The sequence below is a fragment of the Scyliorhinus torazame genome, chromosome 3 (assembly GCF_047496885.1).
Source record: "Scyliorhinus torazame isolate Kashiwa2021f chromosome 3, sScyTor2.1, whole genome shotgun sequence".
NCBI lineage: Eukaryota > Metazoa > Chordata > Chondrichthyes > Carcharhiniformes > Scyliorhinidae > Scyliorhinus > Scyliorhinus torazame.
The window spans coordinates 287752467-287777379 of record NC_092709.1 but is presented as its reverse complement, the minus strand read 5'-3'; the positions used below and the strand labels follow the sequence as shown (position 1 = coordinate 287777379).

Here is a 24913-nt window from a genome sequence, read left to right as displayed (position 1 = left end):
ATCGGTTTGCTTATCCTGCAGGATTTTGTGGAGGCAGATTTGATATCTCTCCAGGGATTTGAGGTGTCTACTGTATATTGTTCATGTTTTGATGCATGCAGGAGGGCGGGGACCATGGCTGCTCGGTAGATCATGAGCTTTGTGCTGATTTGAGGTTTCCGTCTTCGAATACCCTGTTCCTGAGGCGTCCGAGGACTGCACTGGCGCATTGGAGTAGATGTTGGATTGGGTTATCGAAGTCTGCTCGCACCGAGCTATGGGAAATGATTCACATTGTCCAAGGGCTCACCGTGGATCTTGATGCTTGGGGGCATGTTTTCTCCCCGGATGTTTAGTCTGAGGCCCATTGCCTCATATGTCTCGGTGAATACATCGACAATGGTTGTCGCTCGGCCTCTGAATGTGCACATGCAGGCGTCGTCTATGTACTGCAGCTCGACGACAGAGGTTGGGGTGGTCTTGGTTCTGGCTTCGAGGCGTCAGAAGTTGAACAGTTTTCCGCTTGTCCAATAGGTTAGCTCCACTCCAGTGTGGAGCTTTTGGGTGACGGAGTCGAGTGTTGCAATGAGGAAGATGGAGAAGAACTTTGATGACACAGCCTTGTTTGACCCGAGTTTGCCCACGCATTGGGTCCGTGGTGGTTCCGTTGGTGAAGATCAAGGCTTGCATGTCAATGTGGAGCAGGTGGAGAATGGGGACAAATTTCTGCGGTTGACAGAGTTGAAGGCCTTTGCAAGATCGAAGAAGGCCGTTGCAAGATCGCAGAAGGCCATGTACGAGATTGATGCTGCTCTCTGCACTTTTTCTGGATTTGTCGCTCGCGGAAGATCATGTCCATTGAGCCTCTTGATTTGCGGACGTTGCACTGAGATTCGGAGGAATTCTTCAGCTCAGTATTGGACTGTTGGGACATCCCTCTGTAATTTACGGATTGGACCCGTCTCCTTTCTTAAAGTTGGCCACAAGTAAGGCGTGTCTGAGATCATCCAGCATGCTTCTTTCCTTCCAGACAAGAGTGATGGGATTGTGCATTCTTGTCAAGAGTGCATCTACCCGCATTTTAGTACTTCAGGGATTCCATCTGAATCCATTACATGAATAGGACGGGAATAGAGGGTTACGGACCCTGGAAGTGTAGAAGATTTTAGTTTAGATGGGCAGCATGGTCGGCGCGGGCTTGGAGGGCCGAAGGGCCTGTTCCTGTGCTGTACTTTTCTTTGTTCATTGATCTTTTGTGCTAAGGCCTTGTTGTTCTTCCGCTGTCTGATGGCTTTTTCAACCTCCGTGATCTGGGGTCGCACTGAGACGGTGGCGGGTAGCATGTGGTGGGATAGTGTCGAGAGCGCTTGTGTCGAAGGCTGTGTTTTGGTTGAGGAGTTTCTTGAATTGTTCACTCCTGCGGGCGTTGACTGCCTCTCTGTCTTTGATGAGAGCCTCTCCGTTTTTGGCTCTCTCTGGGGTGGGTCCCTGGGTAGTCAGACTGTAGATGGTTTTGATTGCGCTGAAGATGCTGCTGAGCACATTGTGATTGTTGGCAAGTTGCTGAGGACGGGGGCTAACACACTCATCATCCTCTGCTCATCTGCCTATCAGTGACGTCACATTTAAAGTGTGAAACTGACCGCACTTAATGGGACTCCTGAAATTCCAGAAAATAAAAAGGAAGTGAACTTCTTCAGTGGGCAATGGTAATAGGCTTTTGTTCACTGCTGAGTTTTATCTGTAATTAATTTGTTTGAATTATCAGTATTTTTTGATTGGTGTCAGTCCATTTGGTAAATCCGCTTTGTAGATTGACTTATGCAGTATAAAAAATATTTGTCTCTCTTGGTGCAGCTGAATTATATATTGCTTACGTTTTACAGTAATGTGCGAGTGGAGTTGAGCAGTACATTTCATGTTCACAAAACTGTTATGCCTCATTGAACATGTAATGTCGTCTCCACCAATGTCTCTATAACTATTGATTGTGTGGTGCAAAGCCGTGCAGATGAATCGGTTCCTGAAATTGTTTTGTTTGGTTAATTAATGTGAAGCTTGGGTGTTCCAGTTGCGCTAAAGCGAGTGGATAAATCTGACGTTATCATGCATTCCTTTGCTTGCAAAAAGCTAAGAAAAATATTTGTGAAATCCAGGCGTTTTGCTTCAGTCAAGGGAAAATGGCGAATGCCAGCCAGGTAGATCTGTATTTCTTTGTGACACAAATGTGGGAATTGTTTTTATTGGATAATCTGTATCCTGTCTATATTTGCTGATTATGTTCTTACTGTGCAATTCCTTGGTAAACTGATGAGAAAGGTGGCAGAATTCACACGTGGCACTCCACTGAGCCTCCTTGAAGTATGTTTTCTTTGTACTGTCTCTTGCAGGATGGTGAGAATTCCTTTTAATTATGCTTTCTGCAATAATATTAATAATTTCCATGACCATTCTTTTTGAAAATAAGCACTTGTATACATGTTAATTCCAAGTTCTTTCTGGCTAAAATATAATCCAGTAACAAAGGTTCCATAGATAAAGAAAAGTTTAAAACATATTGTGAGAATCAAAATAGAATAGTTAAATGCTGGTTAGTTGATGTTTTGTAATGTTCCAACTTGGCTCTGGAACAAGCGACACAGTGAAGCGGTTACAGTATAGTTACAACATTGGAATCTACCTGGTGATGTAGAAATGTTGTTAGCTAAATCCTGTCCACAAAAAGCAGGACAAATTTAATCCAGCAAATTACAACCCGATCAGTCTGCTCTCAATCATCAGTAAAATAATGTATGGTGTTTTCAACACTGCAATTAAGTGGCACTTCCTCAGCAACAACCTGTTCATAGATGCTCAGTTTGGATTCTTCCACAGTCACTCAGCTCAAGAACTCATTCCAGCCCTAATCCAAACATGGACAAAAGCTGAAGTGAGAATTGATGGCCCTTTATCTCAAGGTGGCATTTGACCTAGTGTGGTACCAAGGAACCCAAGCTGGGGATCAGGAAAATCTTTCTCATGGGTGGAGTTGCACCTGACACAAAGCAAGATGGTTGTGATTGCTGGAGGCCAATCAAAGTTGCAGGACACGTTACACGAGTTCCTCAGGATACTGATTGAGGCCCAACTGTCTTCACCTGCTTTGTCAATAACTTTTCCTCCAACATTGGATCAGAAGCAGGGATGTTCATTGATTGTACATGTGTTCGGCACTGTTCATGATTTCTCAGATACTGAAATATGCTGTTTCCATGTGCAGAAAGACCTGGACAATATTCAGACTTGGGTTAATGACATTTGCATCATAGGCAATTTGCCAAACAATTATCATCTCTAACAAGAGAGTTAGAGATGATAATAATTTCCCCATCCCATTGCTGAATTCCCACTATTAATATTCTAGGGGTTGCAATTCAGTAGAAATTGCTTTTGACAAGCCTCACTTCACTGAGGACCTAGGTTTGATCCTAGACCCGGATCACTGGCTGTGTGGAGTTTGTAAATTCTCCACGTGTCTGCGTGGGTCTCAGCCCCACAACCTAAAGATATGCTGGTAGGTGGATTGGCAATGCTAAATTGCTTCTTAATTGGGGAATAAAAAAAGACTTGGGTACTCTAAATTTATAAAAACAAAAATTAAAAAAATACTGTGGCTATAAGAGCAAGTCAGAGACTGGGAATTCTATGGAGCGTAACTTGACCTGATTGCCAACACCTGGCCACCATCCACAAGCCACAAGTCAACAGTGCGTTGCAATGCTCTCAACGTACTTGGATGATTCCAGCTCCAAACATTACAGGACGCTCGACATCATCCAGGACAAAGCAGCCCACTTGATTGACATCCCATTTGTCACCGTAAGCATTCACTCACTCCAGCATTGGCATGAAGTGGCAGCAGTGTGTAACATATACCATCTGTAAGACTCCTTCGACAGTACCTTGAAAAACTGCAGCCTCTACCATCTGGAAAAGCAATAGCAAATGCATGGGAACAACATGGCTGGCAGGTTTCTCTCAAAGTTTCACACCATCCTCCATCAAGAAAAGCCTGAGGATACTGGATTCTGCAAAGGCTATGGGCCTGACAACATTCCGGCAAGAGTACTGAAGATTTGTCAAGCCTCTAGCCAGGCTGTTCGAGTACAGCTACAACATTGGCACCTACTCGGTAATTTGAAAAAGCAGCACTTATTTAGCAACAAACTACTCACCTACACCCAGTTTGGGTTCCACCAGGATCACTCACTCAGCTCCTGACCTCCTCACAGCCTTCGTTCAAATATGGACAAAGACACTAAAGTCACAATGGTAAGGTGACAGCCCTCGACATCAGCATTTGACTGAGTGTAGTGTCAAGGGGCCCTAGCAAAACTAAAGTCAGTGGGAATTGGGTAAATGCTCCACTGGTTGAGCTCATACCTAGCACAAAGGAATATGGTTGTAATGGTTGGAGGTCAATCACTTCAATTCCAGGGCATCACTGCAGGGGTTCCTCAGCATAGTGTGTCATCGACTCAGCCATCTTATAATATAATATATAATCTTTATTAGTGTCACAAGTCGGCTTACATTAACACTTCAACGAAGTTACTGTGAAAATCTCCAAGTCGCCACACTCCGGCGCCTGTTCGGGTACACTGAGGGAGAATTCAGAATGTCCAATTCATCTAATAACGTTTTTCGGGACTTGTGGAAGGTAACCCCAGTGCCCGTAGGAAACCCACACAGACACGGGGAGAACCCGTGCTCTTCAGCTGCTTCATCAATGACCTTCCTTCCATCATCTGGTGTGAAATGGGGGATGTTTGCTGATGATTCCACAATGTTCACCATTTGCAGCTCCTCATGTTGAAGCAGCCCACGTCCAAATGCAGCAAGACCTAGGCAATATTCAGGTATGGGCTGACAAAGGGCAAGTAACATTGACCCCACGAATGCCAGGCAATGACCATCTTCAACAAGAGGAAACTTAACTGTCACCCCTTGTCGTTCAATAATAATAATAATTATAACCTTTTAGCACAGGGCTAAATCGCTGGCTTTGAAAGCAGACCAAGGCAGGCCAGCAGCACGGTTCGATTCCTGTAACAGCCTCCCCGAACAGGCGCCGGAATGTGGCGACTAGGGGCATTTCACTTGTGACAATAAGCGATTTTCATTTCATTTCATTTATTGTCACAAGTATGAAGTTACTGTGAAAAGCCCCACATTCCAGCGCCTGTTCGGGTAAGCTGGAACAGGAATTGAACCCGCGCTGCTGGCCTTGTTCTGCATCACAAACTAGCTGTCTCGCCCACTGAGCTAAACCAGCCCTTCAATTGCATTACCATCATGAATCCCCACTATCAAAATCCTGGGGGTTACCATTGACCAGAAACTGAACTGATCTAGCCATTTCAGTGCTGCAGCTACAAGAATAGCTCAGAGCTTGGGAATTCTGCGGTGAGTTACTCACCTGCTGACTCGCCAAATCCTGTTCACCATCTACAAGGTCCCGGTCAAGATTGTGATGGAATATTCTCCACTTGCCTGGATGAGTGCAGCTCCAACAATTCTCGGGAAGCTTGACACCACCCAGGACACAAAAGCCTGCTTGTTTGGCATCCCATTCACCACCTTAAGCATTCACTCCCTTCACCACCGATGCATGGTGGCAACAGTGTACACTATGTACAAGACGTGCTGTAGCATACCATCTCTTTTAGACAATGCATTCCAAACCTGCAGTCTCGAGCACCTAGAAGGGCAAAGACAGCTGATTCATGGAAACACCATCACCTGCAAGTTACCCTCCAAGCCATACACCATCCTGTCACGGAGCAATATTGCTGTTCCTTCATTGTTCCTCAGTCAAAATCCTGGAACTCCCTAAAAGCACTGCAGGTGTACCTAAACCATTTGGACTGCTGTGTTTCAAGAAGGCAGCTGTGGCTTGTTTGGCAGCACTCACTCTGAGTCGCAAGGTTCTTAGTTCACTCCAGGACCTGAGCACAAAATCAGAGGTGACACTCCTATGTCGAACCAAGGGAGTGCTGCCCTGTCAGCGTTCCTATTTTTCAGATGAGAAATGAACCCAATGACCAATCTGCCTGCCTGAATGGATGAAGAAATCCCACAGCACTACTTCAAAGAAGTGGAGGGGAGTTACTTCTGGTGTTCCGACCAATATTTATCCTTTAATCAGCTTCACAAAAAAACAGATTATCTGGTCTTTATTGCATTGTTGTTTGTGGGAGTTTGCTGTGTGTAAAATGGCTGTGTGGTTCCTACTTTACAAAAGTGAATATAGTTAAAAAATACTTCATTGGCTCAAAAGCTCTTCATAATGTCTCGTGGTAGTGAAAAGTGTAGTTTCTGTTAGTAGGAACATTGTCTGAAGAAATGGTTCTGCTTTGTATCCTTGTGATGCTGCATATCGATAATAAGCTTGATAGAAAACATGGATAACATTTATGGAACAGTATAGATTAACAACGGATGGTGCAATGCTGGACCTAATTCTGGGGAATGAAACCGGTCAGGTGGTTGAGGTGTTGGTGGGGGAGCATTTTAGTGACAGCGACCACAACGTGGTTCAATTTAAATTTGTTATGGACAAAGAAATAGACAAGTTGCAAAAAGAAAGGTTTTGGATTGGGGGAAGAGTAGATTTTTAAAAAATAAGGCAGGATCTGGCCCAGTAGACTGGAAAGAGTTATTTGTGGGGAAATCTACAGAAGAGCAGTGGGGGCGGGGCGGGGGGGGGGGGGGGGGAATTCAAAGATGAAATGGGGAGGATACAGGCCTAATATGTTCCCTCTAGGGTAATAGGAAAGTGTAACAAACCCAGAGAACCATGGATGACCAGAGACATTCAGGATACAATGAGCTTTTTCACAGTAACTTCATTGCAGTGTTAATGTAAGCCTGACAATAATAAAGATTATTATTATTATTACCAGGAAAAGAGAGGCTTTTAACAAGTATAAGGGGAACAAGTCTGCCGACGCATTAGTGGAGTACAGAAAATGAAGGGTGGAGTTTACGAAATCAATTAGGAGAGCAGAGAGAGGATAGGAGAAAGCTCTGGCTAGTAAGTTGGGAAAATCCCAAGATATTCTGTAAGTATATCAATATGAAGAGGATAACCAGGGAAAGAGTCAAGCCCATTAAGGACCAAGAAAGAATTCTGTGGGTGGAGCCAGAGGACATTGGTAGGGTGTTGAACGAATATTTCACATCTGTCTTCACCCAAGAGAACGAGGAGGTAGTTATGGAACTCTGGGAGAGAGATTGTGAGGTTCTTGTGCAAAATGTCGCGGAGTGTGGGGGTATTGGTGGGCTTAAAAGTGAACAAATCTCTAGGTCCGAATGAATTGTGTACCAGGCTGCTGTGGGAGGCAAGGGCTGGGCTTCTGACCCAAATTTTTTATTCTTCTCTGGCCGTGGGGCATTTAGTGTCCAATATCAGATGAGCTGGACTTTGGTCTGGAGGCATAATTTCAAAGGTTGCCAATAATGCAAAGCTTGGAAATATAGTGAACAAAGAACAATACAGCACAGGAGCAGGCCCTTCGGCCCTCCAAGCCTGTACCGGTCATGATACCCCTTTGCCAAAACCCTCAGCACTTCCTTGTGCCGTATCCCACTATACCCATCCTATCCATGTAGTTGTCAAGATGCCTTTTGAACGCTGTTAATATATCTGCTTCCACAACCTCCCCTGGCAACGCGTTCCAGACACTCTCCATCATCCGTGTAAAAAATACCTGCCTCGCACATCTCTTCTAAACTTTGCCCCATGGACCTTAAACCTATGCCCCCTGGCGATTGACCCCTCCAGCCTGGGAAAGAGTGCCTGCCCATCCGCTCTATCCATGCCCCTCAACATCTTGAAGACCTCTAGCAGGTCACCCCTCAACCTCTGTCTTTCTAATGAAAACAGTCCGAGTCTATTCAGCCTCTCCACATAGCTAACACCCTCCAGACCATGCAACATCCAAGTAAACCTCTGCACCCCCTCCAAAGCCTCCACATCGTTCTGGTAGTGTGGTGACCAGAATTATGCACAATATTCCAAGTGCGGCCGTACCAAGGTTCTATACAGCTGTAGCATGACTTGATGCCCCATCCAATGAAGGCAAGCGTTCCGTATGCTTTCGTGACTACTTTGTCCACTTGTGTTGCCACCTTCAAAGATCTGTGGATATGCATGCCCAGATCTCTCTGACTTTCTATAGTCCTCAGAGTTTTGCCATTTACTGTATATTTCCCCTCGATGTTAGACCGACCAAAATGCATTATCTCACATTTGTCTGGATTAAACTCCCATTTGCCATTTCTCTGTCCAAATCTCCAACCTATCTATGTCCTGCTGTATCTTCTAACAATGCTCAACACTCTATCTGCCACTCCACCAACCTCGGTGTAATCTGCGAACTTACTAATCAGGCCGGCTACATTTTCCTTCAAATCGTTTATGTACACCACAAACAACAGAGGCCCAAGCACAGATGCCTGTGGAACACCACTAGTCACAACCTTCCATGCAGAAAAACACCCTTCTACTGCTACCCTTAGCCTTCTGTGACTGAGCCAGTTCTGTATCCATCTTACCCCTTCACCTCTGATCCCTTGTGACTTCACCTTTTGTACCAGTCTGCCATATGAGGCACCTTGTCAAAGGCTTTACTGAAGTCTATGTAAACAACATCCACCGCCCTCCCCATATCAATCAACTTTGTCACCGCCTCAAAAAACTCGATCAGGTTAGTGAGGCATGACCTCCCCTTCACAAAACCTTGCTGACTATCGCTTATGAGTCCATTTGTTTCCAAATGAGTATAAATCCTGTCCCTGAGAATTCTCTCCAATAATTAACCTACTACTGACGCAAACAGTGAAGAGGAAAGCAGTAGATTACAGCCGGATATGGACTGTTGACTTGAGTAGACTAATAGACAAAATTCAATGCAGAGAAGTGAGAGATTTTGGAAAGAAGAGTAGGGATCGGCAACATGAATTAAATGGGGTCTTAATGGGAGATACATAAAAATGTGAAGTTGTCAAGACAAGTTTTGTTTAAAAAAGACACATCCGGGTCCTTGACTTTGAGTATAAAAGCAAGGATCTTATGAAACATTTTACCATAACTCTTTTATTGCGTCTCAGCTTAAGTATTGTGTCTTGTTCTGCTCAGCAAAAATTCAGAAAGATCTCAAGGCATACAATTCTCCAGCATAGGTTTATGCTTATGACTGAACCAATAGTAGGTCGGTGGAGTGATGATGCAATGCTTCTCAGGTAGTGAATAGGAAAATCATCGGACAGGCCTCCTGAGAGCATTGTTTATGCAGCTCCTAGTGGTGGTTGCAGATGTCTTTGGTCACGAAGCTGTATAGAATCGAAGAACTGAAAAGAGGAAAGCAAAAAGAAACAAATTGAAAAGGGAAACACCAGACTGGAAATAACTTTGTCACAACTAAATATGACTTTTAAAAAAAATAATAAATTATTTTGAGTGACATACTTTGAAATTATGTAGCATTGGTTGAATTAAAATGCAACATATTTAGCATTAGCTCAATGATCCTAAATCCTTACATGCACATGTTACGAGAGGGAGATATTAGGAACTTGGGTCCAGAAATGGGATAGAAGATGTAGTGGGTAGTTTAGGGTTCAAAGGAAAAACTGCTAGCACGGAATTGGAGGAATACGCTCACACCTGGCATGAACTACATTCTCATTCAGACTTAAACTCGTTGGTGGGAATACACAAGATGCCCTGTTCAGCCAGGGTGATCCACTCAAGATCCATTGTCTTTCAGGACACTAGTGTTTGACGAGCCATTAGCCCTTTACAAAGTCTGATGACGTATCAAATTTATTTGTCCGCCAATGGAAGAAGGTTAGTTGCATATCAATAACATGGAAATCAGACAGCCAAGATTACAATGATGGGTTCAAGTCTAAATACCCCAGGAGAGAACATTTGTTTGAGGGGCTTGGCAGAGCTGGGAGAGGAAGAATCCTGTTTGAACTGTTAGAGAGAGAAGGATTTGAAAATCCAAGGAGAGGGGACGTGGAAAGCCGTTCCCGAGACAGGTTTTCGAAAGGGTTCTGAAAGAACTTCACTAATAGAAGAAAAATTGCTTCGTAAATGCAAGTATCGCCTTTGCCTGGCTGTGTAAGTGGAATGAGCTGCATGTTCATTTTAAGTGCTGCTAAATGGGAACTGGTGTGTTAGGATGAAAAAACTACATGGAATCTGTTATGGTTGAACTTTAAAAGTTTAAATTGTTTTTCTTGTGTTTCAATGAAGTTGGTTTATGAAATAATCAAGCCATATTTCTTATGTTATTACTCCTGGAATGAATCGATCTTTTGGCACCGTATTAAAACTTGGTAGTGTTATGGTTCTGGTCCAGTATCTTAGACACTGCTGAGAGCTGACCAGGCGTCCGTAGCAGTGCACCAAATTCTGATTACCCATTACCCCCCTGTTTGCTGACCTACATTGGCTCCTCATGCAGCAATACCTTGATTTGAACTCTGCAATCTTGCTTTCATATACCTGGGTAGTTTTGCCCTTCCCTAACTCTGTAATCTCCACTAGCCCTAGGTCCCACCATGATCGTTGTGCTGCTTCTCTGGTTTCTTGCACTTGGTAGCTGTGCCTTCCACTGCATCGACCTTGAACTCTGGAATTGCATCCACAGACCTCTTTCACTGTGTCCTTATTACTCATTTGACAAAGCTTTTGGTCAAGTTCTAATATCTGAATGTGGCTCAGTGTCAAAATTTGCTCCTTGGGATGTTTTTCTTCATGTGTAGGTACTATATAAATGTAAGCCATTGCTCTACAGTGACTTGCACTAAAAATATGTTTTGGATATAAATGTGTGCATGTGAGAATATTCATCACACAACGGTCTTTACAGTCATTTTATTATATTTTAACTTGTCTCTTTGTATATTCAGAAAATTGTGTATCCTCATTTGATGCTTTTCGCTGGTAGCGATGTTAAGCATGGTATTCAACTGGGAAGACAAGATATGTTCCATGCCTAAAGCTAGATTGTTAACTGAGTGTGTGTAGGGATGTTGTGAGCAATGGAAATTCACAGCAACACTGAGCAGTGATGTGAAGAGCTGTGAATTGACGGTTGTTGAGATGCTTACATGTTGAGGCTGGCACATTTTTGCAGATTGAGCAAAATGGTTGTCAGCTTCAAGCTAATTGCAGATTAACAGTCCTAATAAGCTAAAACAAGCGTTATATTCTGCACACTAGTGTATTGCAGCTATACATAAAGCTTGATAATTAATTGAAACAATAAATTTGGATTTGATTCAGCTTTGGCTGATGGTAGTCTGCTTATAAGGTAGTACAGAGTGAAATGAAATAGAAAATGCTTGAAATCCTCATAGGATCAGTTAAGCGAAACAGCCGGTGGTGACCTTTTAGTAGGTAACCATTCATGAGATCTGTACAATTGAGCCACTCTTGCAAAAACATTGGTTTCAGAATTCAGTGTGAAAATCGCATCTGGCTGACTTTTTTCTCCCAAAGGCACTGTCACCGAAACCCCAATATTTCCATTTATTCATAAGACTGTGCGGACACTCACAGATTGACTCACTCCAGGAGTGATTGCATGATAAAAAGGGCTTTGGTATTTCTAAAACAAAATGTTTTTATGAATACAATATGAAACTTTGTAATTTCACACCCAAAAAGAACATCTTACAATTGCCCCATAATATTACTACTCCATTTCCCATTAAACAACAAGAAAAAAAACATACAGCTCTTAATCCAGTTTAAAAATCAACAGGGTATAGAATAATACATGCTTTACAGAATAGTTTCTGGCTCTTGTTGGAACCCCTTCAGACTGTGGCTGAAGTCTTCAAATAGCTGGTTCAACTGGGTTGTTTCAGCCTCTTCATTGTCAACAAGGGTTGCCAGATCGGACTTTACTTCGAAAAATCTTTTGCAAAAAAAATCTCTTCGCCCCACCCAGCACTGACATTGTTTCCCCAAGCAAAAAAGCAAATGAACTTTCCAGGGACTGAAAGTACATTAACTCCCAAGGGACTTCTCCAGTCAAACCACAATGCAGTGGCCAAGACTGAAAACATATTCTTTTGTCAATTTTGCCTTCTGGTTGCTGAAAGCACCCAGGCACCCTGCAAAACAGAATTTTTAAAAACATGACCTTTGTGCTCAAACACACTTTAACCCCAAGTTTTTAACCCTTAAATTGCCCACTACATTTATAATCCAATTTTCCTAAAATCTTCCAATTGTCATACTAATGGAATGCTATCCTTTATTACGAGAGGAATTAAACATTAAAATATAGATGTTATGCTTCAATTATATGGGACATGTTTGAGCCCATATATTTAACGCTGTGCGGTTTGGGTCTCACTTGAGGAAGAATACATTGCAGGTGGTTCAGAGGAGGATTACTGGATTGATATCTGGAATGAGCGACTTGTCTTCTGAGAAACTATTGGACTGGCTGGGCTTGTGCCCACTGGAGCTTAGAGGGAGGAGTTACTTGATTGATGTAGATAAGATCCTGAATGGCCTTGACAAGGTGGATGTGAAAGGATGTTTCCTCTTGTGGGTGGGTCCAGAACAAGGCGTAAATTAGGGGTCCCCTTTTTCTGACAGAGATGCGGAGAAATGTTTTCTCTTGAGGGTTGTGCAACTTTGGAACACTCAGCTTCAGAAGGCGGTCGAGGCGGCCCATTCAATATTTTTAAGGCAGACGAGTTACGTAGATTCTTGTTGGGTGAAGGAATCAACGGTTATCGGGGGTAGATGGAAATGTGGAATTTTAAACACAAACGGACCAGCCACGATCTGAATGAATGATGGGCAGATTTGAGGGGTCGAATGGCCTACTTCTATTTTGTATGCTCCCTCTATTAGCTCCTGTGCTCCAACTAAACTTGAACTCTTTGATTCTCTCACTGTGCATCCCTGCTCCCTTTGTCCCATCCTGGTGGTCATGTCTTCAGTTTTCTAGGCTTTATTCATTGCAAGTTCCAACCCAAACCTCCACCTCACTCTCCTCTTTTATGGCCTTCCTTAAAACCCTCCTCTTTGACAAATCTGTTTTGGTCACTGCTCCTCGTAACTAGTACCTCTGCCCCAGTGCCCATTTTGTTTGATTACACTTTTCTGAATCACCATGGGATATTGTTCCTCCTTCTCTTACTCTTCTACGTTTGCAAATTTGAGCAAATTCAAGTCCTTGTTATGGCGGGTGTAGTGCCATTATAAAACTTCTAGGAAAATAAGACTCTGAAAGTGATCCATTTTATTCAGCCATTAAAAAACATAATTAATCAACATAACTGTTTTCGATAAAAGAAAAGAAAGATTTGTATTTATACAGTGCATTTCACGACCACCGGATGTCTCAATGCAATTCACAGCTGATAAAGTAATTTTTGGAGTGTACTCACTGTTGTATTATACATATGCTCAGCAAGTTCTTACCATCAGAAATGTGATAATGACCAGATAATCTGTTGTGATGTTGATTGGGGAATAAATATTGCACAGGGCATTGGGAATAACTCCCTTGCTTTTTGAAGTAGCCATGATGTGGAGATGCCGACGTTGGACTGGGGTGAGCACAGTAAGAAGTCTTACAACACCAGGTTAAAGTCCAACAGGTTTGTTTCAATATCACTAGCTTTCAGAGCGCTGCTTCTTCCTCGGGTATGTTCCAGAAACATTTATATAGACAGATTTAAAGATGCCAGGCAATGCTTGGAATACGAGCAATAGCAGGTGATTAAATCTTTGCAGATCCAGAGATGGGGTAACCCCAGGTTAACGAGGTGTGAATTGTGTGAAATCCTACCAACTGTCCTGGCTTGACACAATTCACACCTTTAACCTGGGGTTACCCCATCTATGGGTCGGTAAAGATTTAATCACCTGCAAATGCTCGTATTCCAAGCATTGTCAGGCATCTTTAAATCTGTCTATATATATATATATGTTTCTGGAATATACCTCCTCATTCACCTGAGGAAGGAGCAGCGCTCCGAAAGCTAGTGATATTGAAACAAAGCTGTTGGACTTTAACCTGGTGTTGTAAGACTTCTTTTTGAAGTAGTGCATGGGATCATTTACATCCTACTGAGGGAAATGGGCCTTGGTTTACCATTTCATTCTGAAGACAATACTCTGCCTGTGCAGAGCTAATTCTTGGGTCAAGAAGAAGGAAAATAAACATGAAGAAAATTCCAATCTCTGCTAAATCCTGGCTAATATGAGTTCATTAAAGGAGATCTTGTGTTTCCTACTTTCTTTGAGGTGTGATAAAGTGGTTTGATAAGATAAGGCAATGGATGTGCTGTATTGGATTTGAGTAAGTTCTCTGAGGTAGATCCTCTGGATAAGCAGGTATTGGACATAATGCAGGAATTGGTGGAATGACATTACAATTGACACATAATTGGTTAACTGAGAGAGTAATGGTTCAGGAAATATTTTGTTTAATGTCTTGAGGAATGATCTGCAACTTGGATTTTCACAGTAACTTCATTGTTAATGTAAGCCTACTTGTGACACTGAAGATTATTATTATTAATCAACTTTGTAGATGCTAACGAATGTGTTAGACTCCAAAGCTGAAAAGGTTCGGCGAGCAGAACATTTGAGTACAGTGGGAATTGAGAGACTATGTCGGGAAATGTAAAGTGATGCAAATGGGGAGAAAAATAATTGCTTAAATGGAACAAATATAATACAGAGATCTGAGATCTGGGGGATTGGATTGATGGTAAATTGTGAAGCCGCCATCATAATGCTCAGTGGGAGTGATGAAAGCAAATCTGATCTGCGAACAGAAAATGATCCAAATACGCATCATATCAGGAATGATCCAGGGACCAAGAAGCAGAGTTAATGTTTCCGGTCGATGACCTTTTGTCAAAATTGGAAAATGATGGAACATGTTTTGAGCCAGTACAGACTCTTCTCGAGGGCAATTAAGAATGGGTAATAAAAGTTGACCTTGACTGTCACGCTCATAATCCCATGAACGCTAGGGAGGAAAGCGGTTGGCAATCCTACTAATTATGTAAAGAGGGCTTTGCAGGGATGGGATTGCTGTTGCTGTTTCCAGTACCTAGCTCGATGCCGGGTGGTCCGTCCTAAAGAACATTTGTGAACTGGCTAGGTTTTTTACGACAATCAATGTGGTTTCATGGTCATGAATTCCAGATATTTATTGCATTCAGTTTCCACCACCTGCCGTGGTGGGTTTTGAACCTGGATCCCCAGAGTATTACCCTGGGTCTCTGGATCACCATTCCAGTTACAATACCACTGCCTCTCCTGCTGCTTCATGCTATTTTTGGAATAAATGTGTAAATACTTCACAAATTTAATGCAGAAATAGTAGTTTTTTCTTCCAAAGTTACTGGTAACAACACTGTATAAGATCATCTATAATTGTCAAATACTTTTGAGTTCAGCTAACTGGCAAAACAATTGTAGAGCTTTGAGACGTTTGATTATACAGAATAATTCTGCTGTTGCATCTTGATTTTACTATTTTCCACATGCTTCTAAATTTTCATTTTATTCTTAAACAGGCCAAAAACAAAAATGGCTGCGAATAGCCTGGTGTTGCCCATCGTACTGTGGGGCCCCAAAGCTCCAACACATTGTATTTCAGCGTTATTGGTAATGGATGATTTGGCAACTATCGTTACAGGATGTCATGATGGGCAAATTTGCCTTTGGGATCTAACTCCAAAATTAGAGGTTAGTTCTGGATATCGCACATTATATTTACTGTTTAGAATGGTGGAATAAAATCATGGAATGTCACAATATGGAAATTGTGCGTTTGCACCACCGAGCCTGCGTGAGTGCCGCACGGTACACGCCGCACGGTACACGCCGCACGGTACACGCCACCATGTTTGGCAGGATCCTGGGATCCTGAGAGAAGGTTCAGTGGGGATAGATGCACAGCCCAAATCAGAAGATACATCAAGGGAGTCAGGAAGGCATAGAATGTCTAGACCAGTTAAGTCTCAAGGAAATTTGGCAAGATTGGTTGTATTTTAATGCAAGGAGTCTAACGGACAAGACAGATGAATTGAGGGCACAAATTTAAAAATGGGGGTATGATGTCATTGCTGTCACTGAGACATGGTTGAGAGAGGGCAGGATTGGCAGCTCAATATTCCAGGTACAGGATCTTCAGGTGCGAGGGGAAGGAGGTAAAAGAAGAGCGGGTGTTGCAATTTTGATCAGGGAATCAATTACAGCAGTAAGGAGGGATGATGTCTCTTCAACTGAAGCCATATGGGTAGAACTTAGAAAACAACAAGGAGCAATCACATTGCTGGGAGAGTTCTATAGCCTCCTAACAGTCTCCAAGAAATAGAAGAGCAGATATTTAGGCAAATTTCAGAGAAGTGTAAAAGTAATAGGGGGGGGCTTTCAACTTCCCCAATATTAACTGGGGTAGCAGAGTGAGAAAGGTTTAGAGGGAGTGGAGTTCTTAAAATGCATCCAGGAGATTTTTTTTAAGCCATTACGTACAAGGTCCGACAAGAGAGGGGACAGTCCTGGAATTCATTTTCGGTAAGGAAGTTGGGCAAGTGGTTGAAGTATCAATGGGGGAGCATTTTGCCGACAGTGATTATAACTCCATTAGATTCAAATTGTGATGGAAAAGAACACGGATGGGCCTGAGATCGAAGTTCCAAACTGGAGGAAGGCCAATTTTAATCTGATCAGATATGATTTGGACAGAGTGGACTGGGAGAGGACACTTTTAAGTAAATCTGTGACAGATTCAAGGAGGACAGTGCAGTGCCAACATGTTCCAATCAAGAAAAAGGGTGGGACCCTGGATATCGAAGGATACACAGAATTGGATCAGGAGAAAAAGGGAGGCTTATGGCAGATCTCGCGGGCTCAAAACAGCAGAAGCCTGAGGATGCGCAAGAGGGAATATGAAAAGGAAATTAGGAGAGCAAAAAGGGGACATGAAAGGATGCTGGCAGGTAAAATAAAGGAAAATCCTAAATTGTTTTACAAGTACATTAAGGGTGAAAGGATAACTAGGGAAAGAGTAGGGCTCATTAAGGACCACAGTGGTAATTTGTGTACGGAGCCGAAGGAGTAGTTTGGGTTCTAAATGAATGCTTTGTGTCCATGTTCACTCATGAAAGGGACATTGTGGGTCTGGAAACCAGGGTGAAGGACTGTAATGATATTGAACCGATTAACATAGACAGAGAGGAGGTTCTGAGTGGTCTCGCAGGCTTAAAGGTAGACAAGTGTCCGGGGCCAGATGAGACATATCCCAGGCTGTTGAGGGAGCCTCTCTGGCCACAGGAGTGGTGCTGGAGATCTGGAGGATGGCCAATGTGGTATTATTCAAGAAGGGAGGAAGGGATAAACCGGGAAACTACAGACCAGTCAGTCTAACCTCAGTGGTGGGGGAACTATTGGAAGCAATTCTGAGGAACCAAATTAATCTGCAATTGGGGAGGCAGGGATTAATCAAGAACAGTCAGCATGGTTTTGTTAAGGAGAGGTCCTGTCTGACCAACTTGATCGAAGATTTCAAAGAGGTGGTCAGGTGTGTAAATGAGAGAAATGCATTTGGCGTAGTCTACCTGGACTTCAGCAAGACTTTTGTTAAGGTCCCACATGGGAGACTGATAGTGAAGGTAAGAGCCCATGGGATCCATGGGAAATTTGGCAAATTGGATCCAGAATTGGCTGAGTGACAGGAAGCAGAGGATGATGATCGAGGGGTGTTTTTCTGACTGGAAGTACGTGTCCAGTAGGGTCCTGCAGGGATCAGTGTTGGGAGAAAGTGCCAACTCAATGCAGACAGCAACCAAGGTCGAAATCGAACCTGGATTCATAAGAACAGAAGAAGTAGGAGTAGGCCAACTGGTCCCACGAGTCTGCTCCGCCATTCAATAAGATCTTGGCTGACCTTTTTGTGGGCTCAGCTCCATTTACCTGCCCATTCACCATGACCCTTATTTCCTTTACTGTTCAAAAATCTATCTTTGCCTTAAAAACATTTACCGAGGTAGCCTCAACTGCTTCACTGGGCAAGGAATTCCACAGATTTAGAACCCTTTGGGTGAAGACATTCGTCAACTCGGTCCTAAATCTGCTCCCTCTTATTTTGAGGCTATGCCCCCCCCACAGTTCTGGTTTCACCCGCCAGTCGTAACAACCTCCCTGCTTCTATCCTATCTATTTCCTTCATAATTTTATATGTTTCCATAAGATCCCCCCTCATTCTTCTAAATTCCAATGAGTATAATTCCAGTCGACTCAGTCTCTCCTCTTAAGCCATTCTCCTCAACTCCGGAGTCAACCTAGTGCACGGAGTGCTGAATTTGGTGCATTTGAGTGCGATAGTGAGAGTTTGGTGACCGAGGGAGTATAAGGCTTCATTTTTATCTAAAGTTTAGTCTTTCTTTTATTTAGTTAATTAACTTAAAAGTTGCTGTTTGGTTTAGAAGAAGGTGAATTTTCAATCAGGCTTCTACTTGGAGGCACTTGCAGCTGGAGCTTGTTAATTAGTTAATTGGATTAGGCCAGTTTTCAGAGGCTAGATTCACAGTATAAAAGTGATCCCCTACAGTGCAGACTTTGTTTGCACTGAGTGCTGAATTTGGTGCATTTGAGTGCGATAGTGAGAGTTTGGTGACTGAGGGAGTGCTGAATTTGGTGCATTTGAGTGCTACAGTGAGAGTTTGGTGACTGAGGGTGTGCTGAATTTGGTGCATTTGAGTGCGATAGTGAGAGTTTGGTGACTGAGGGAGTGCTGAATTTGGTGCATTTGAGTGCGATAGTGAGAGTTTAGTGACCGAGGGAGTTAGGTGAGGAGGGAGTAAGGTGCTCCTTTCATTTTGTTTCCGACATTTCCGCAAAGAGTGCGAAGAGAGCCAGGAGTTTACAGAAAGTGTAGCTGACTGGGAGCAGGGTCGGAGGGCGGAGATCTAGTTAGTCCACAGGGCAGCTATATTCTGTCAGGTAAGAGGGGATGGAGGCTAGGCCAGTTACATGCTCCTCCTGTAGGATGTGGGTGGTGAGGGATACCACCGGTGTCCCCACTGACTATACCTGCGGGAAGTGCACCCAACTTCAGCTCCTCAAAGACCGTGTTAGGGAACTGGAGCTGAAGCTGGATGAACTTCGGATCATCCGGGAGGCAGAGGGGGTGATTGAGAAGAGTTACAAGGAGGTAACCACACCCAAGGTACAGGACAAGAATAGCTGGGTTACAGTCGGGGGGGAAAAAAACAAACAGACAGAAAGTGCAGGGACCCCTCGTGGCCGTTCCCCTTCAAAACAAGTATACCGTTTTGGATGCTGTTGGGGGGGATGACCTACCGGGGGAAGGCCCTAGCGGCCAGGTCTCTGGCACTGAGTCTGGCTCTGGGGCTCAGAAGGGAAGGGGGGAGAATAGAAAAGCAATAGTTGTAGGAGATTCAATGGTTAGGGGAATAGATAGGAGATTCTGTGGTCGCGAGTGAGACTCCCGGAAGGTATGTTGCCTCCCGGGTGCCAGGGCCAGGGATGTCTCGGATCGTGTCTTCAGGATCCTTAAGGGGGAGGGGGAGCACCAGAAGTCATGGTGCACATTGGTACCACCGACATAAATGTGGAGGTAATAAACAAGTTTAGGGAGTTAGGCTGGAAGTTAAAAGCCAGGACAGACAGAGTTGTCATCTCTGGTTTGTTGCCGGTGCCACGTGATAGCGAGGCTAGGAATAGGGAGAGAGTGCAGTTGAACACGTGGCTGCAGGAATGGTGTAGGAGGGAGGGCTTCAGGTATTTGGATAATTGGAGCGCATTCTGGGGAAGGTGGGACCTGTACAAGCAGGACGGGTTGCATCTGAACCAGAGGGGCACCAATATCCTGGGAGGGAGGTTTTCTAGTACTCTTCGGGAGGGTTTAAACTAATTTGGCAGGGGAATGGGAACCGGATTTGTAGTCCAGCAACTAAGGTAGCCGATATTCAGGACGCCAAAGCGTGTAATGAGGCAGTGGGGAAGGGAACACTGACAAAGGAGAGTACTTGCAGGCACGGAGATGGGTTGAAATGTGTATACTTCAATGCAAGAAGCATCAGGAATAAGGTGGGTGAACTTAAGGCATGGATCGGTACTTGGGACTACGATGTGGTGGCCATCACGGAAACTTGGATAGAAGAGGGGCAGAAATGGATGTTGGAGGTCCCTGGTTATAGATGTTTCAATAAGATTAGTGAGGGTGGCAAAAGAGGTGGGGGGGTGGCATTATTAATTAGAGATAGTATAACAGCTGCAGAAAGGCAGTTCGAGGAATATCACCCTATTGAGGTAGTATGGGTTGAAGTCAGAAATAGGAAAGGAGCAGTCACCTTGTTAGGAGTTTTCTATAGGCCCCCCAATAGTAGCAGAGATGTGGAGGAACAGATTGGGAAACAGATTTTGGAAAGGTGCAGAAGTCATAGGGTAGTAGTCATGGGTGACTTTAACTTCCCAAATATTGAGTGGAAACTCTTTAGATCAAATAGTTTGAATGGGGTGGTGTTTGTGCAGTGTGTCCAGGAAGCTTTTCTAACACAGTATGTAGATTGTCCGACCAGAGGAGGGGCAATATTGGATTTAGTACTGGGTAATGAACCAGGGCAAGTGATAGATTTGTTAGTGGGGGAGCATTTTGGAGATAGTGACCACAATTCTGTGACTTTCACTTTAGTAATGGAGAGGGATAGGTACGTGCAACAGGGCAAGGTTTACAATTGGGGGAAGGGTAAATACGATGTTGTCAGACAAGAATTGAAGTGCATAAGTTGGGAACATAGACTGGCAGGGAAGGACACAAGTGAAATGTGGAACTTGTTCAAGGAACAGGTGCTACGTGTCCTTGATATGTATGTCCCTGTCAGGCAGGGAAGAGATGGTCGAGTGAGGGAACCATGGTTGACAAGAGAGGTTGAATGTCTTGTTAAGAGGAAAAAGGTGACTTATGTAAGGCTGAGGAAACAAGGTTCAGACAGGGCATTGGAGGGATATAAGATAGCCAGGAGGGAACTGAAGAAAGGGATTAGGAGAGCTAAGAGAGGGCATGAACAATCTTTGGCGGGTAAGATCAAGGAAAACCCCAAGGCCTTTTACACATATGTGAGAAATATGAGAATGACTAGAGCGAGGGTAGGTCCGATCAAGGACAGTAGCGGGAGATTGTGTATTGAGTCTGAAGAGATAGGAGAGGTCTTGAACGAGTACTTTTCTTCCGTATTTACAAATGAGAGGGGCGATATTGTTGGAGAGGACAGTGTGAAACAGATTGGTAAGCTCGAGGAACTACTTGTTAGGAAGGAAGATGTGTTGGGCATTTTGAAAAACTTGAGGATAGACAAGTCCCCCGGGCCTGACGGGATATATCCAAGGATTCTATGGGAAGCAAGAGATGAAATTGCAGAGCCGTTGGCAATGATCTTTTCGTCCTCACTGTCAACAGGGGTGGTACCAGGGGATTGGAGAGTGGCGAATGTCGTGCCCCTGTTCAAAAAAGGGACTAGGGATAACCCTGGGAATTACAGGCCAGTTAGTCTTACTTCGGTGGTAGGCAAAGTAATGGAAAGGGTACTGAAGGATAGGATTTCTGAGCATCTGGAAAGACACTGCTTGATTAGGGATAGTCAGCACGGATTTGTGAGGGGTAGGTCTTGCCTTACAAGTTTTATTGAATTCTTTGAGGAGGTGACCAAGCATGTGGATGAAGGTAAAGCAGTGGATGTAGTGTACATGGATTTTAGTAAGGCATTTGATAAAGTTCCCCATGGTAGGCTTCTGCAGAAAGTAAGGAGGCATGGGATAGTGGGAAATTTGGCCATTTGGATAACGAACTGGCTAACCGATAGAAGTCAGAGAGTGATGGTGGATGACAAATATTCAGCCTGGACCCCAGTTACCAGTGGCGTACCGCAGGGATCAGTTCTGGGTCCTCTGCTGTTTGTGATTTTCATTAATGACTTGGATGAGGGAGTTGAAGGGTGGGTCAGTAAATTTGCAGACGATACGAAGATTGGTGGAGTTGTGGATAGTAAGGAGGGCTGTTGTCGGCTGCAAAGAGACATAGATAGGATGCAGAGCTGGGCTGAGAAGTGGCAGATGGAGTTTAACCCTGAAAAGTGTGAGGTTGTCCATTTTGGAAGGACAAATATGAATGCGGAATACAGGGTTAACGGTAGAGTTCTTGGCAATGTGGAGGAGCAGAGAGATCTTGGGGTCTATGTTCATACATCTTTGAAAGTTGCCACTCAAGTGGATAGAGCTGTGAAGAAGGCCTATGGTGTGCTCGCGTTCATTAACAGAGGGATTGAATTTAAGAGCCGTGAGGTGATGATGCAGCTGTACAAAACTTTGGTAAGGCCACATTTGGAGTACTGTGTACAGTTCTGGTCGCCTCATTTTAGGAAGGATGTGGAAGCTTTGGAAAAGGTGCAAAGAAGATTTACCAGGATGTTGCCTGGAATGGAGAGTAGGTCTTACGAGGAAAGGTTGAGGGTGCTAGGCGTTTTCTCATTAGAACGGAGAAGGATGAGGGGCGACTTGATAGAGGTTTATAAGATGATCAGGGGAATAGATAGAGTAGACAGTCAGAGACCTTTTCCCCGGGTGGAACAAACCATTACAAGGGGACATAAATTTAAGGTGAAAGGTGGAAGATATAGGAGGGATATCAGAGGTAGGTTCTTTACCCAGAGAGTAGTGGGGGCATGGAATGCACTGCCCGTGGAAGTAGTTGAGTCGGAAACATTATGGACCGTCAAGCAGCTATTGGATAGGTACATGGATTACGGTAAAATGATATAGTGTAGATTTATTTGTTCTCAAGGGCAGCACGGTAGCATTGTGGATGGCACAATTGCTTCACAGCTCCAGGGTCCCAGGTTCGATTCCGGCTTGGGTCACTGTCTGTGCGGAGTCTGCACGTCCTCCCCGCGTCTGCGTGGGTTTCCTCCGGGTGCTCCGGTTTCCTCCCACAGTCCAAAGATGTGCAGGTTAGGTGAATTGGCCAATGATAAATTGCCCTTAATGTCCAAATTGCCCTTGGTGTTGGGTGGAGGTGTTGAGTTTGGGTAGGGTGCTCTTTCCAAGAGCCGGTGCAGACTCAAAGGGCCGAATGGCCTCCTTCTGCACTGTAAATTCAATGATAATCTATGATTAATCTAGGACAAAGGTTCGGCACAACATCGTGGGCCGAAGGGCCTGTTCTGTGCTGTATTTTCTATGTTCTATGTTCTATGAATCTCTGGCTCTGTGAGGTAGCAGTGCTAACCACTGTGCCATCATGCAGCCCAAATGATTGTATTTGGAATGGTGATATGTGTATTAAATATAGACCTTTTAAAGTGCTCAACATCATATCTTCTCTTGTCCTCCTTGTTTTGCTGTTGATCACCTCACTTTTAAGGCTCCATCCATGATTCCAGCCCAGTCTACCCCTGCCCTTGGGAGATCCTCCCCTCCTCACTTTTTTGTCATTTAAAATTATAAAATACGGAGGCATGGGATTCAGGGTGACTTAGCAGTTTGGATCAGAAATTGGCTAGCTGGAAGAAGACAAAGGGTGGTGGTTGATGGGAAATGTTCAGACTGGAGTCCAGTTACTAGTGGTGTACCACAAGGATCTGTTTTGGGGCCACTGCTGTTTGTCATTTTTATAAATGACCTGGAGGAGGGCGTAGAAGGATGGGTGAGTAAATTTGCAGATGACACTAAAGTCGGTGGAGTTGTGGACAGTGCGGAAGGATGTTACAAGTTACAGAGGGACATAGATAAGCTGCAGCGCTGGGCTGACAGGTGGCAAATCAAATTGAGTTTAATGCAGAAAAGTGTGAGGTGATTCATTTTGGAAGGAATAACAGGAAGACAGAGTACTGGGCTAATGGTAAGATTCTTGGCAGTGTGGATGAGCAGAGAGATCTCGGTGTCCATGTACATAGATCCCTGAAAGTTGCCACCCAGGTTGAGAGGGTTGTTAAGAAGGCGTACGGTGTGTTAGCTTTTATTGGTGACTTAATTGAGGCATACAAGATGATCAGAGGATTGGATAGGGTGGACAGTGAGAGCCTTTTTCTTTGGATGGTGATGTCTCGCACGAGGGGACATAGCTTTAAGTTGAGGGGAGATGAGTATAAGACAGATGTCAGAGGTAGGTTCTTTACTCAGAGAGTAGTAAGGGCGTGGAATGCCCTGCCTGCAACAGTAGTGGACTCGCCAACACTCAGGGCATTCAAATGGTCATTGGATAGACATATGGACGATAAGGGAATATTGTAGATGGGCTTTAGAGTGGTTTCACAGGTCAGCGCAACATCGAGGGCCGAAGGGCCTGTACTGCGCTGTAATGTTCTATGTTCTAAACCATTGATTCAAAAATATTAGAATTAAGAAATAAATGACCGCTCTGCTTTTCTCAATTTTTAATAAATCAGTTTGACCCTTCCTTTGGCTTCTGAGTGTGAGAAATTGGAATTGTGATGTCGAGTTTAAACAATTAGCATTATCCTTTCTCCTTTTCAACACCACACATTTGAGATCATTAGATAGTTTAAAGAAACAACTTTTTTTTTTCAATTGATGTAGCATTAAGTTGGAAAAAAAATATGCACTTTCTCGTCCTTGTTTTGGCTGTCTCCTTTTTGCATTTAATACAAAGTTTATGGAGCACAAAACAAAAGCAGTAGTAAATGTGCAATCATATTTTCACAGGTGCGCACAGCCTCCTTTTTTAAAAAAAAAAGTCCAGATCAATTTGATTTTGATGAAGCTAATTGAAATTTTTCTAGTTTTTCAAATTATTTTAAAATTAACATTTGTAGAAAAGACTGGAAGATAAAGCAACTTATTAAATTGGTA

The 24913-nt window shown here is 43.7% G+C and overlaps 1 protein-coding gene across 3 annotated transcripts in view; it reads left to right on the top strand.

The window, feature by feature from the left end:
- The window catches only part of wdr7 (WD repeat domain 7), a 1110115-nt gene that overhangs the window by 75821 nt on the left and 1009381 nt on the right, over window positions 1–24913 (top strand). For all 3 annotated transcript variants that reach the window (XM_072497366.1, XM_072497365.1, XM_072497364.1), the window contains exon 2: window positions 15598–15769. In XM_072497366.1, coding sequence (XP_072353467.1) covers window positions 15611–15769 — 159 coding nt within the window. In that variant the 5' untranslated portion in view covers window positions 15598–15610. The remainder of the gene's footprint in view (window positions 1–15597; window positions 15770–24913) is intronic.